This window comes from Pleurodeles waltl, chromosome 9 (assembly GCF_031143425.1).
Source record: "Pleurodeles waltl isolate 20211129_DDA chromosome 9, aPleWal1.hap1.20221129, whole genome shotgun sequence".
In the NCBI taxonomy this organism is placed as follows: Eukaryota; Metazoa; Chordata; class Amphibia; order Caudata; family Salamandridae; genus Pleurodeles; species Pleurodeles waltl.
Window position 1 is genome coordinate 76,894,166 of NC_090448.1, and position 15,102 is coordinate 76,909,267.

The 15,102-nt window shown below is 44.6% G+C and overlaps 1 protein-coding gene across 1 annotated transcript in view; it reads left to right on the forward strand.

Moving 5' to 3' along the window:
- Positions 1 to 15,102, forward strand: part of LOC138258979 (protein SSUH2 homolog) — a 257,887-nt gene that overhangs the window by 41,205 nt on the left and 201,580 nt on the right. The window contains exon 2 of the mRNA XM_069206339.1: positions 4,661 to 4,734. Coding sequence (XP_069062440.1) covers positions 4,661 to 4,734 — 74 coding nt within the window. The remainder of the gene's footprint in view (positions 1 to 4,660; positions 4,735 to 15,102) is intronic.

Sequence of the window (15,102 nt, forward strand, 5' to 3'; positions counted from 1 at the left end):
TGAAATCGCTTAGGGAGTTATGCAGCACGGGACGGCCAAATTATGCGGCAAAGTTGACTAATTTATGCGGCAAGACAAAGCAAATTAGGTGCTACGATGCACCACACTCTGATAGTATTATCTGATTGTTTCCTCATTTTTACCCTTAATACTGTCTGGGTATAAGTTGCACCTCGTTACCAGTTTAACACCTAAATATAGCAATAACCACCAGAAAGGTGACCAGTCAACCTTTGCAAAGGCCTTTCCTCTGTGCAGCCACACGTGTTATTGCAGCTTTAGTAACTTTTGAACAGTTTGAGCTAGAAACGTATTTTTCTGCTAAAATCTGCAGAGTATGCAGCAGATGATTGTGTGGCAAATCCATATTTACGAAAAACGCAGCAACCACACAATTGCATAACTCCAGTGGCCGTGCTTACAGTCCGTGTCATCGGATTCCCTATGTTCTGTCTGTTGCTCCCTGAGGTGCAGAAGGGGGCCAGGGTGTTATTAACCAATGTTTGATAAATCTTGAGATGCCCATGGTCTCTAAATGTTCCATAGCAACTCTGGATTCCAGTGGATTGTGTTTAGGAAGGGCTGTGAGGTCTTTGGTGTGAGCCTATATGGCATGGCGGACCTGTAGGTATTTGTAGAATTGTGACTTTGACATGTCATGCTCCTCTGCTAGGTATGTGAAGCAGCGGATGTGGTCCCGGTCTCAAGTCACCCACCCACCCTTGCTATCCCAATCCGTCCTCTAGGCAAAATCTTGGTAGTTCCACAATGTGTTTGTTTAAAGTTCCGTGCTGTAATGGGGTTTTGGCAGTCAGGACCCCCTCCCAACCAGTTCAACGTCCTTCCTAATTCCAGCATTTTATCTTTAGTTGTTGTGATCAGGGGGAGGTGAGGACATTTGTTAGAAATATATCTGTCTTTGGCTCCTAACTGCAGAGCTTTGTTTCCGCTTCTCCTCCAAAGTACTTCTCACATTCTGGGCAAGCATCTTTGGAATCTCTTCCAGGATTTGATCTGTAAGGACGATGCTACAACATTGCTCTTACTTCCTTGTCTGCCCTTGTCGTCTTCGCTAAGAGTAGTGGAGCCAAAAAGGTAGATTATTTAAAATCTGATCTTTAGACCGGATCTGCACTTATAGGTAGCCTCATTAGTCAGGGCTTTGTATTGCATTGTGAGGGTACTAAAAGCATGGCACCAGTTGGAAAAATGCAAGAAAATATGGACTGGGGGGGTTGGCGATGGCTGTCCCAAAGATGAACAAATTTGGGGATTGGCGATGTAGAGGTCTCTCATAGGTTACTTCTGTCAGGTTTTGTTTCTATTAATTACATTGTTCTCATCAAGCTGTGCAAAAGAAGTTCTCGGCGAGCACATTGAACATTGCCCAAGACAATTCAAGCATTTACTTTGCAGCCTTAAGACAAGCTTGGGTTGCAGGAGCACTGTATAAAACTGTTAAAAAAGAAAATGGAGCCACTGCATGATTTCTTTCTGTGCATGCTACATAACTTTGAGTGTGCTCACCTTCATATTTCCCCCCCCCCCCCCAGAAATGCTGTCCTAAAGATCCAAAATTGGGAGATTCTGTGTGTTAGCCAGCTGGCCAGTTTTTAGGTCGAGTGCACAAGCGCTTTAACCTGTTCTAAATATTGTGGGGTTTTAACCACGCCCACCGCACACCCCTCACTTTCACTCGTTCCTGGGCTTGCCTTTCAAAAACCCTTTATCATTGGTAAATGCTTTACTTTTGTCCCTCCTTGGGGCGGTCTTGCTACTGTCTTGCAGACTGCCCCTGTTACATTGATAATTGCACGTTTGCTGTTACATTTGATTGTGAGCAAACTTCTTTTTCTTTTTGTGTCTCTCCTTCGCGCTCATGGTGGCCATGGCGCTTTGAATCGGTTAGCTCATGTCAACTGTTTTACTTTTCATTTTCAATTTTAAGTGGCAAGAAAAGTCCAGTTAGGAATTTACAACGCTAATAGGTCTAAATTGAGCAGACTTGAGACCCATTGCATTGCTAATGTTTGTTTAGGATCGAGCCTGCGAATACCCAGTTCAATTATGTGCATCAAACTTACCTATCACCCCACTGCATCACACGTATGTTCCCCCCCCCCAATCACCACAGGTCTGCCCTAGGTGTGCAAATTCCGATGCCAATTTCTATCATATGACTTGGGATTGTCCATCGATCCACACTACTTGGGACGATATCATAACCCTGTTGTCGGAATGGACGGCAATTAAGCTCCCTTTCACTCCGGAACTATGCTTGCTAGGCATAGGCCCCCTCCCAAAAAAACGGAAGCACCCTCTGAGATGCATAGCCCTGGCGCTGGTGATATACAGACGCCTAATAGCTATGCATTGGAAAGCCCCAGCAGCCCCTGGGATTGACTTGTGGCGCTCAGAATTGCTGCGTTTGGCCAGAGCCGAGGCTCGCACACTGCAATCACTATTGGCCAAGGGGATCCAGATTAAGGGACTGAATACTTGGAACTCCTTGGTCACAAAACTCGAAAACAAAGATGATGTACGCCCACCATGATCTTCCCAATAGATAAATCAAAAAAATAAAATATAAAAAAAAAAAGGAAAAAAAAAAAAAACAAATACACTCCTAACACTATAAACAGCAACACCTGTGTCAACTCCAAACTTCTACTGCTTCCCCAGAACGCCCCTCCACAAATTAAACAACCCACTAAGCACAAAAAAAAGGAATGGATATACCCTGAGTGGGGGGGTTGGAGGTCCCGGACGCGCGCTCAACTGGCAATGAGTGCCTCTGGGCTGCTCCCCCCTCCGATGTGTGACCGTGGTCGGGATGTCCCCGATGCCCCCCTCCCGTCCCGGCCCTCCCAAACTCCCTCACCCTATTGATAATTTTCTTGTTTTATTCTTCTCATACAACATAGTTCTCCCAAATTAGTTTCCCCCTTCCTCGTTCCACTTACAGGGTGCTCGCCAACATCCTTTTTAACAACCTGTGGCTCCCACGAGCACTGCCACATATGGATAAACTATTGTAACCATAAGATCTAGGGGAAAACTGCATGAAGCGCATGGCATTACGTTGATTTGTATATTCACACTATGTTATTACTTTTACTTTTTTCTTCTTTGTGTTAAATAAAATAAAAACATATTTAAAAAAAAAAAAAGGATCGAGCCTGCGAGAGCATGTGCTAGCGCGTGCGCCTCGCTTGTAAGACACAATTGTATACAGTAAGGGCTTAGAGCCCAACCATTGCTTTACGATTTGTTGGCTGCACCTCACTCTTCTTTTCAGCCTCCTTAAGTGGGCAGTGTAGCCACAACAACATTTTTGATCATTGCTGCGGACCAAGCACAGATTAACTAGAATCAATTAGTGCCCGTCCGCTGCTCCTGCTGCGATGTTGACACTATTTCTTTCCCCTCCCGCTATCTCTGCCTGATGCTCCTTCCATAGCGCTTGCACTTTTTTTTTTCTTGTTTTACAACACTACTTGGTCAAACTTCACTTTAGTAATAGAATAATGGTCTGGGCAGTAGTTGCCAAAATATGCTGAAGGAACAAGATCCCTGCTCACTGACATATCTTACATTTTTCCAGGGGCGTTCCTAGAATAGGATGAACTGCCAGTGCCTCACCTGCCACATGTCGTAGTACCCATGCCAGTGGTGGAAGTAAATGCTCCTTTAGGGGTATGCGATGCACTGTGGTGGCTGTTGAATTTTGGTGGCTTGCAGTTGTGTTTGGTGAAGATTGTAAGGGCCATCAATAGCCACCAAATATTGCTCATGATCAAGCTTAAATAGCTCCAGGAGGAGCTGGACCCCTCCCAAGAAAATGTTGTGCAACACATTGTACATTTTATACCATCATTTTCACCTCAATTGTCAGCAGAAAATGCAGGCTCTGAAGAAACTCATTAAGTAATCCAATAGCCAAGCAAACACAACATAAAAGTATCAACAATGCAATGCCTGGAATGCGGCCAGTACCCAGGTATCCGCTTCAGGTACATAGGCTGTGTTTAGGTTCACCGCCCGTTTTCATTCCGTCTCATACATGTTCTTTGTGTTGGTCCACCCATTCTCTCCATGTTGCTTCGGCCCCACATCTGGGCGCCCATTGTTGCTTTCTCCCCTCTGTGCTTAATTCTCCTCCACCCTTGCCACCCCCAGTTTCTCACCTCAAAATACTTTTCTTTGTTTTTTTTTTTTTTTCTTTCTTTTAGTTAATCGTCCAACTCAGATCGGTCAATAAAAAGGAAAATAACGCCCCACATTATTTGGCCCCGATGCTGGGCTGCATGGCTGTGCATATTTACTACTCTTCCGATGCTAGAATCACTGACAAAGCCAAAAGGTCCCAAAGGCGAGACCTATTGGTTTTGCCAGTACTTGTTAGTGATTGTAACTCGTATGATGATTTCCGCAAAAATCGTGTCTGGATTTGCAAGATACTTCAAGTTACTACCAGAGTAGGTGTAGCAAGAGCTCCTGGTATGAGTGAAGAGGTTTCATGACTTTTGTCTGTTTTCAGAATTTAATTAGCTTAGTTTCCTGTATCCCACACTACATAGGCCCTGTGCTTGTTAATTCAACATATGCTCACTCTTTTGATATTGTTTCCCTTTCTAATGTCTATTTTATTTTAATCTAGAAATGCCACAGCAGTGTTCCCAGGATATGGAGCTGAAAGCCACCCTTTGCTTGCCCCTGGTCCTGGGCAACCAGGTATTTGTCTTTTTATTTTAATTTCTTGTTTGTGAAACATACAGCTATGCTCCATCCACACCAGGGCACTGTGCTTGGAAGCATACAGGATGAGTGTCTGTGAGCCTGGGTGCAGGCCTGAAAGTCTTTCCTTGTTCCATCATGGCTTCCCCAGAAGTCTTTTTATTTCCATTCTATAGGATACCTCCTCGACAGTGCAGATAGGTGGGAAAAGGTTTGTTTGAGCAAAGACCTTGAATTCTGGAGCATGAACTAGGCCTTCCTGGTGCTGAAATGGTAATAACACACCTATCTAGGTGTCTCGTTAACCCTTAAGGAATAAATATGTGTTTCTGGAAACTTTAAAAGTTTGTGAAAAGATCCAAGTTAACTGGTTACCAATAGATAAGCGTGTTCAATTTAAAACCATGTGCTACATGCATAAGACGTTGAATAGATGCAGCCCCACTTACTTAAATGCTCTGAGATATTTCTACACCCCCCCCCCCCCCCCCTTAACGAAACTGTTTACTGTAGGAGTCAACACCCGGCTATTATGCTGCATTTGCGTTTATTGGTCCAACCCTATGGCATTCTCTTCCTCCTGAACTTCCTGTCTGTTCCTTTTTGTCGGATTTCCGTAGGTTGCTGATGGTTATTTTAAAATATCTGTCTTCCACTTCCTTATAGCAGCACTGGAAACCCCCAAATGGGGTAGCCACCTGCTTTACAGATTCATAGATGGATAGAAGTTCAAATTGATGCAAAAAATTCCAATTCTTTTGCGACACAGACTTGTCCCCCCACAGTGTGCTTCAGAGAAAAGTGCGCCTAGTAATAGGTTGGCCGACTGAGATCTCATTGATCTTCTCGGAATGTTTATCTTGAAATTACTTTTTGAGTAATGTTCATGGGCAGACCAATGATGAGTTTTTGACCTTACACAATCTTTAAAAAAAAAAAATTAAAAAAAAATCGTAATTTAATTAGAAGCATATGTAAGGACTTTAGGTGATCGGATATGTGAGTTGTTGCTTTGCCCCAATGAAGTGAGCAGTGGCATTTTAAATGGATTTTAATCTTGTGATTTAGATGTGTAGGGAGTTAAATACAGGGGTCTAATCAAGAAATTGCTAGTTCCTGGACCACCAATTTCTTAGCCCTTTGGGAAGTTAAAAAATAAGTTTTCTTTTTTTTTTTTTTTTTCCCCAATGGTCTGCCTGGACAGTGCAACTGTCGCCACACAATTACGTGAACATCATTTTGGGGGCCAGAAAAAACATTTTGATCGCGCAAATGTTTTGTGCTTCCACAAAGTTCTTGTCCTCCAGGCAGCTGTGATTGATTTTTATATTTATATATATATATATATATATATATATATATATAATTTTTTTTTTTTTTTTTTTTAATTATTTAACCAACTGGCTGAGCTTGAACTTTCAGGGGCACCTGCATGACATTGAGATGCTGTAAAGTGTTTTAGATATATATTGAGTTTGTTGTTTTCTGTAATCAGCAAAGATGGGAAGAGGGCATTTTCATAAAACTACAGGGACTTTTAGGTCTGGCTTGACAGCGAAGCTGTCTGCTCACCTTTTTAAGCTACAGCTAAATTATTCTACAGTTCTTACGCAAATATATGTTAATTTCCATACTATTTACTTGTAATGCTTATCATTACCATACAACAATCCTTTAAAGCCCGACTTATTGTCATTACCAGTGCTTGTTTTTTTAAGGTATGGAACCTAAGAAAGCATGTGGAAGACTATTTTTCAGTGTGATTATTTTTTTTTTTTTTTTTTTTTTTTAATACCAAAATGGCTTTGTAGTCTCGGGTTCATTGCACACTCGATGGGAACCAGGGGCTGACCCAGTTTTTTTTGCCCACCAACATGAGGACTGAAGACGTACTGCCAAATGAAAGTAACTCGTTTTGTCTGCTTTGAGACGGTTTGCAGTTAGTCATGTCATGACAGGCACTCTAGGTTTCTTACAGGCAGATGACTAACTTTAAGGTGTGGGACAGATATGAACAGCTCGGTCTAACCGGTGTCTGCCATAATAAGCAGAGTGCCTACAACTGCTAATTATGTTGTTTTCAGCCCTCGAGGGCCCTCTGCAGCCCCTTCTTTCCCTCGATTGTTATCCAGGAATCCTGTTTAGAGGACTTGAAGCGCATGTGATTGCCTGCTCTACAGCTCAGTGTCGTAAGCAGTCATGCGACAGTCACAGGTTGCTCACAATGTGATTGGTCGAGCTAAATTCAGCCTCGTACAATGCTGAATGAACAAAGCCAGTGCACACCACGCCATTGGCCGTATCTTCTATAAAAAAATGTCCCTTTATGTTTCTACCTGGTGAGCTTTTTGGAGGGCTTTGGAAATCTGAGCTTCTGGCGGTAAATCTTTAAAACAGAAGTGTACTTAAAAAAAAAAAAAAGAGTGCTTGTGACGGCAGTTCTGGCAATTCACAGTTTTGCCCTGGGGTGCTATCTAAATGTGCCTGCCTGGATTGAGATTTGTGAGAAGGAAGCCGCACATGTGCCAGCATGAAACACTTAACTCACTGACCTCTTTCGCTGGCTCGTGGGAAGAGATCACACTGACGTCAAAAGGAATTGGGGTAAATATTTAGGGGGATAATTTAGGTCCCGGCAGCTCCTAAGATGCCAAAAGGGAGAGGGGAGATGCTTGACCCTATGCTTTTGTATAGTCTACTGGTCCCACTTTATTGACAATTTAGGAACCCACTAACTCAATTTTTCATACTGGGGCAGTTCGTCACCTCGCTTTTCGGGAATGTCCAGGGGCAAGCCGCTGCAGAAGCCTCCAGGGGACCCCAACCCTTCCGGGGGGCGGGGGGCGTTCAGCCCACGGCCAATAAATATCTGTGAGATATGGGAGTCCCCGGGGCCCCTCATCACACTCTGGAAGGACGCACCACCGCTTTGCGTCATTCCACTGCAAATGTATATACATTGATAATGGCTGCTTTCAAACTGGCTCTTTAATTGGGCACTGGACAGGATTACCATGTTTAGAAGTGGCCCAGAGGAAGGAATTCGATGCTTGTTTAAGATGTGCTGATACCAGTTAAGAAAGGCCATCGATAACAGAGCTGGGAGGGAGGATGTCGGCTGATCTCAGATGCTCGAGGGCAGCCTTTCAGTAAACCGTGCAAGATTCCGCTTAAATTCCTGCCCAGCTAGCTTCCTGTTACAAAGCAACGTTTTGACTTGTACGTGGCTCCGAATTGTGTGCCCTACTAAAATCGAATGCAGACGTTTTAAAGACTATGCATTTAATCTATACATGTTCTACAGAAAATCCACAGAATTACACTAAACGATCTTTCGCACCTCGAAAAAAATAAATTCCCGGTAGACGTGTCATTATCAATGACAACGTTCACAGTGTGCAATCACCCTCCGCATCTCCTGCCCTTCAGTGTACACGATACAGCTTTGTGTACACGAGAGCTGAATGTGCAGCAGAAAGCTATATTATAAAATCCAAGGTTCCCTACCCAAATGTTTTAGATGCAGCGAGGTGAGGAATCCCATGAGAGGATCTAAAAGCTGGATCAAATTAAATATGAATTTGATAGCCAAAAAATGTTGCCGAACTCTCAATCCGAGAAACACTTTGTTGCAATGTAAGCAACCCAATTGTACTAAACTTTCAGAACCACACATGGGCCTTCATCGGATGTCACAGCACTTAACGAGTTGGCTCGTGAAGTCTCATTTACAACATTTTCAGGTTTATTTTCGTGAAGATTTCTCAATCTTAAAACCAAAACGTGCACTTGTGTATATGGCAAGTGCCGGGGCGCTGCTGTAGAAGATTTCCAGTTGTCGCCTGGTATCATCGTCGCCAGAATACTTGGCAGCGGAAGTGATGTCCTGTAGTTTGAGATGGATGACATCACAGGTTGACCTTGCTCACCTTTAAATATGACTTGAATATGACATCATACTTTTTTTATTTTAAATTCTTTTTAACAAACCTAGTAGTCGAAATGCGCAGACGGCCAGATACTAAGACGAGCATTAGTTAAAGACATTCTTGCATGCAACACGTCTTTATTGGAAAATTCAAATAGATTGTTAAGTATTAGCTTATTGCACGCACCAGTGTAGAGCAGCGATTGTGCCAATGAAAGACCAGTCTGTCCCTGGTGTGTCAATAACTTCCAGAAGGCGGTAAAGTGGCCCCACGTCATGTGTTATGACTTCTGCCTTTAGCTAAGAACTCTTTGCACACAGAGACCTGTAATAGCGAGGTGGTTCAAATCTTTTGCAGTGCACCTAGGGAAATTGTATTGTGGAATTTCTATAGCACTTTTTTGGTCTCACCTGCTGGCAGCGCATGCACGGTCCATGAGGAAGGGTGTTGTTTACTATTACAAGCTTAGATCCCGCCCATTGCTTACCATTCGTTGGCTTCATTGTCACTCTCCTCTGCAACCTCTTAATTGGTCAGTGCATGCCAGGCTTCCCTTCCTTTTTTTTTTGTGTGACACATGGACCAAGCACAGATTGATGTCAGCTGCTCGTACTGTGATTCAGATACTATTTCTTTCACTGTTGGACTTTTTATATACATTTCAAAAATAATTTTATATTGCTTATCACATACACCTATGCTCAGGACACTTCCTCTCTTTCCAGTTCTCATGCTGCTTTCTCCATTCGTTCTGGTTTTAATCACATTTTCAGATATCGTTTCTCTCTCATACAGCTAAAATAAAATTACATTGTTAGGTGGATCAAGCCGTTATCATGTATAAATGCCACACTAACAACAAATTTACACCTTCATGATGCTTGCAGATGCGCACCTATTTTTGTTGCCTTTCAGCTATTTATCCCCTTTTTGCCTTCTACCATTGCATTGATTTTAAGTTTGGTTCCTCGTTTGTTATCTACACCCACAACTGTACTACTCTATGCTACGCCACTCTACTGTACGACACTCCACTACCTTTTGTCCACACTAAACAGTAGCCACACTGCTATGCAACATGGCTAAAAGACATTGCCGATGCTCTTACGTATGCAAGTCCTGTTGGCCTTGCGAATGCTTCTTTACCTCTTACGATGCCCTTGAAAGTCTGCAAAAACCTAAAGGCAAAATCTATAGAGAAACCAAGGAAAGCTGCAAGAGAGCTTTTATATTTATATGCCCGAAGGTTACTACAACTCGGATTGCACTAACTACCCCACATATTACATCACTCATGACCTCTTCAGTGACATCTTTGATAATATCGCTGCAGCATTTACAATGAAACTGTTAGTGAGAAAACTGCATAGCGGGGTCACAAATTATATTAACGTTCAATACATTTATTATTGGTGAATTTCAGTTTCTTCTTCTTTTTTTTCCAGTTTAAAATGTTACTTAATTACTTACTGGCAGGCTGTTGCCAGTAGGTTGTTATAGTTTGGACCTAGTTTTGATAAGAAAAGTGTTTTTTGTTTTGCCAATAACTGGTGCTGTTTTATTAATCCTGATGAAATTTTCAAAGCTAGTTTGCCTCTCTTTTCAGCTGCGGTCTTGAAAGTTTTGGAGTGATCCATCAAGAGGGGGGCAAGAAAAAGGGGAGGGAGAGGACCCAACGTGTGTTTTTTTTTTTTTTTTTTTTTTTTAATTATTATTTTTTTTATTTTTATTTATTTGTTTTTTTTCCTCCCCATGCAATTTCCCAGTGGGATTTTGAACAGGACTACAGACAGAACCGCTGGATGGAATTACACCAAATTTGGCAGAAAGGTAGTGCTTTGTCCAGAAAGAGCCCTGTTTGTAATTTGGTGTAAATCCAGTCAATAGGTTTGAAGACCTTAAAAGAAAAGCAAATTTGTATGTCTAGAGGCGCAAATCCTCCCAATCTCGTGCAGAGACTTAATTGGCTGCCAACGCTTCAACCAGGAAGTGTTGACAGCCATTTTGGGCCTCTGACTCCGCCTCAAGTCCCGAACAAAAAGAGAAAAAAAAAGGGGGGGGGGGGAGGGTAGGAATACCTTGACACCCCCCACACCCTTGCTGCTAGGGTTCCCCCAGAACCAAACCAGGGCAAATAAGCATATTTTTTTTTCACTTTTGCCTAAAATCTAAGCCGATTCACGAATTTGGCAAAAATGTAAAAGGGGGGTAAAAAAAAAAAACTTGTGGTCTCCCGCACTTCTTAACAATTTACGTGTTCATGTAAAAAGCAGATGGGGACACTCTGGCCCCCATCCTAGGGCTGTTTTGAGCCCCGGGGACCACCAACTCCCTGGGGCTTTAATGAATTATTGAAAGGGGGGGGGGGGTGGCATTCAGACCTCCTCCCTTGGGCTTTTATTAGACCCGGGCACCATCACCTCCCAAGGCTTTACTTAAAAAAAAAAAAATGGAGGGGGGTTGTGAACCCCCCAATCCAACCCACCCTCTCCTGGGGCTTTAGCGTACCCTGGGAAGCACCACCTTCCCAGGCTAAATCTGATAACTACGTAGGGGGGGTGGGGGTGCGGACCCCTAGCCCCAGGGACCACTACATCTCTGGGTCAGAAACATAATTTAAACTGGGAGTGGTCTGCATGGAACCCCCTCCTGGGCCATATACAGCCTCAGAGACCTCCACTTCCCCAAGGTCAGCCCGTGCTAATTGAAGGAAGGGGGCTGCGTGCCCCCACCCCCTTCTTGGAGGCAATAATGGACCTGGAAACCATCATCCCCCAGACCTGGCTCCTGCTAACTCCCGAGGTGCCTAAACTCTGGAGATAGTTTGCATTTGCTCCTATCAAATGAGAACCAACACTAACTCTGCCCCCAGCAAGTAGGAGCTGTAAAACTGCTCCAGCTTCCTAGGAGCAGAGTTTTCATCCTTTTCCCTGCCTGTTGTCAAGCGGGCAGGGATACAGGTGAAAGATTGCTGCAGCACGCAGGGAGCTGAATATTTAGCAGCTCCCTGCATGCGGAAGCAATGCTGGCTTGCGTAGGAGGCGGGGAGCCAGCTGGGACTGGGGTCCCAATGAAAGTACACTGGGGTGCCCTGGGTGGGGCCAGGGCACCCTAGTACAAGTGGGCGGGCACAAGGGAAGTAGGGTCCCCAGGGCAAAAAACTGCTAGGGGAGGGGGGCAGTGCATCCACCACCCCCTTTTTTAAAAATGGCAGCTAGGCCAAAATCATCCTGAAGGTTGTGCCTGGCAATGGGTTGGATGTTCGTGGATGGCGGCCAACCACCGCCGCTCATGGCTTAAGACCACGGATAGCACTGGTTGGGTGATAAGGCTGGATGCAGGGCCTGCCCATAGAGCAGGCCCTGTGGCTAACCCCCACCTTGCACAGCCTTTGGCCATGCATGGCGGTGATTCAATTAAAGTTATTAAATATTAACAGTTAAAAAAAAAAAAGCAATTTACAGAAAAGAAAAAAACAAAGGTTACAGGGACATTACAGTTAGGAAAATGCATTGAAATTCACTGAAAAAAGATGTTACAGGGACGTTATAGTTGGGTTCAGATTTTACACACATAAAAGCGTAGTAGTTAAGCAGTTAGTTATGGTTATCTCAAGTAACTATTACTTGTCCACAGTCCAAACATATAACCAGTGAAGCAAGAGTGTTTTTTGCATAGGCTTATAACACTTGGCTAATAGTGTTCTAGGCGTCAAGCTAACCATTTCTAAAGAGTCATGTCCACAACTAATTGGTTTCTCGCATATATCAATCAACTGCCCAGGCAGGGTTCTGAAGACAAATCTAGAGCTTTGTGATTGGTGTTATTTTTATATATATAATGACATTAACCTGCCCTTGTCGTTCTCCCTGTGGGGGAGAATATTCAGGATTAGATTTCTAATAATCAAAATGCACACTCCTCCTAGTGAAGATGTAAAACTTATATTAAGAACAGGACTTTGTGGGGCAGCTCGATTTATGTTTATCCTTGGCAAGAAATCTCCTAAAACTGAATATCTTCCTGTCTGAGGCATTGCAATATAACCCATATTTAACTAAGGTATTGATGTCCTTCATGTTGAATAACAAACCTAATTGTAGCAGGCATCTGTATAGGGGACTCAGTGTTGGGACAGGGTTTGCGACCCCACCCACACAAAGTGAGCACAACACAGCTTGTGCCAGTAACTGATTGTGAACGTTCCTGCCACTTTGTTGGGAGGGTGAGCAGTCAGCCCATAGCACATCTGTTGATGTAGGTGCAAACAATTTCCTCTCCCCAAAGTGGCTTTAGGAAGTATGAGGCACATTATAAAGACCATTGTAGGAAGTTGGCTCTGTATGTGCTATTTCAAAGTAAGGAATAGCATGCACAGAGTCCAAGGGTTCCCCTTAGAGGTAAAATAGTGGTAAAAAGAGATAATACTAATGCTCTATTTTGTGGTAGTGTGGTCGAGCAGTAGGCTTATCCAAGGAGTAGTGTTAAGCATTTGTTGTACATACACACAGACAATAAATGAGGTACACACACTCAGAGACAAATCCAGCCAATAGGTTTTGTTATAGAAAAATATCTTTTCTTAGTTTATTTTAAGAACCACAGGTTCAAATTTTACATGTGATATCTTGTTTGAAAGGTATTGCAGGTAAGTACTCTAGGAACTTTGAATCATTACTTTAGCATGTACACTTTTCACATAAAACACAATAAGCTGTTTTAAAAGTGGACACTGAGTGCAATTTTCACAGTTCCTGGGGGAGGTAAGTTATTGTTAGTTTTCACAGGTAAGTAAGTCACTTACAGTTCTCAGTTTTTGGTCCAAGGTAGCCCACCGTTGGGGGTTCAGAGCAACCCCAAAGTTATCACACCAGCAGCTCAGGGCCGGTCAGGTGCAAAGGTCAAAGAGGTGCCCAGAACACATAGGCTATAATGGAGAGAAGGGGGTGCCCCGGTTCCAGTCTGCCAGCAGGTAAGTACCCGCGTCTTCGGAGGGCAGACCAGGGGGGTTTTGTAGGGCACCGGGGGGGGACACAAAGTAGCACAGAAAGTACACCCTCAGCAGCGCGGGGGCGGCCGGGTGCAGTGTGCAAACACGCGTCGGGTTTCCTTCAGGTTTCAATGGGAGACCAAGGGGTCTCTTCAGCGATGCAGGCAAGGGGGGGGCTCCTCGGGGTAGCCACCACCTGGGCAAGGGAGAGGCCCTCCTGGGGGTCACTCCTGCACAGAAGTTCCGTTTCTTTAGGGGCTGGGGGCTGTGGGTGCTGGGTCTTTTCCAGCCGTCGGGAAATGGAGTTCAGACAGTCTCGGTCAGGGGGAGCCTGGGGATTCCCTCTGCAGGCGTCGCTGTGGGGGCTCAGGGGGGACAACTTTGGTTACTCAGTCGTAGAGTCGCCGGAGGGTCCTCCCTGAGTTGGTTGTTCTCCACCCGTCGAGTCGGGGTCGCCGGGTGCAGGGTTGCAAGTCTCACGCTTCTTGCGGGGAATTGCAGGGGACTTTAAATCTGCTCCTTGTAACAAAGTTGCAGTTCTTTTGGAGCAGTGCCGCTGTCCTCTGGAGTTTCTTGTCTTTTTCGAAGCAGGGCAGTCCTCAGAGGATTCAGAGGTCGCTGGTCCCTTGGAAAGTGTCGCTGGAGCAGGTTTCTTTGGGAGGCAGGAGACAGGCCGGTAAGTCTGGGGCCAAGGCAGTTGGTGTCTTCTGTTCTTCCTCTGCAGGGGTTTGTCAGCTCGGCAGTCCTTCTTCTTGTAGTTGCAGGAATCTGACTTTTTAGGTTCAGGGAAGCCCTTAAATACTAAATTTAAGGGCGTGTTTAGGTCTGGGGGGTTAGTAGCCAATGGCTACTAGCCCTGAGGGTGGGTACACCCTCTTTGTGCCTCCTCCCAAGGGGAGGGGGGTCACATCCCTAATCCTATTGGGGGAATCCTCCATCTGCAAGATGGAGGATTTCTAAAAGTTAGTCACCTCAGCTCAGGACACCTTAGGGGCTGTCCTGACTGGCCAGTGACTCCTCCTTGTTGTTCTCATTATTTTCTCCGGCCTTGCCGCCTAAAGTGGGGGCCGGGGCCGGAGGGGGCGGGCAACTCCACTAGCTGGAGTGTCCTGCGGGGCTGTGACAAAGGGGTGAGCCTTTGAGGCTCACCGCCAGGTGTTACAGCTCCTGCCTGGGGGAGGTGTTAGCATCTCCACCCAGTGCAGACTTTGTTACTGGCCTCAGAGTGACAAAGGCACTCTCCCCATGGGGCCAGCAACATGTCTCTAGTGTGGCAGGCTGCTGGAACCAGTCAGCCTACACAGATAGTCGGTTAAGTTTCAGGGGGCACCTCTAAGGTGCCCTCTGTGGTGTATTTTACAATAAAATGTACACTGGCATCAGTGTGCATTTATTGTGCTGAGAAGTTTGATACCAAACTTCCCAGTTTTCAGTGTAGCCATTATG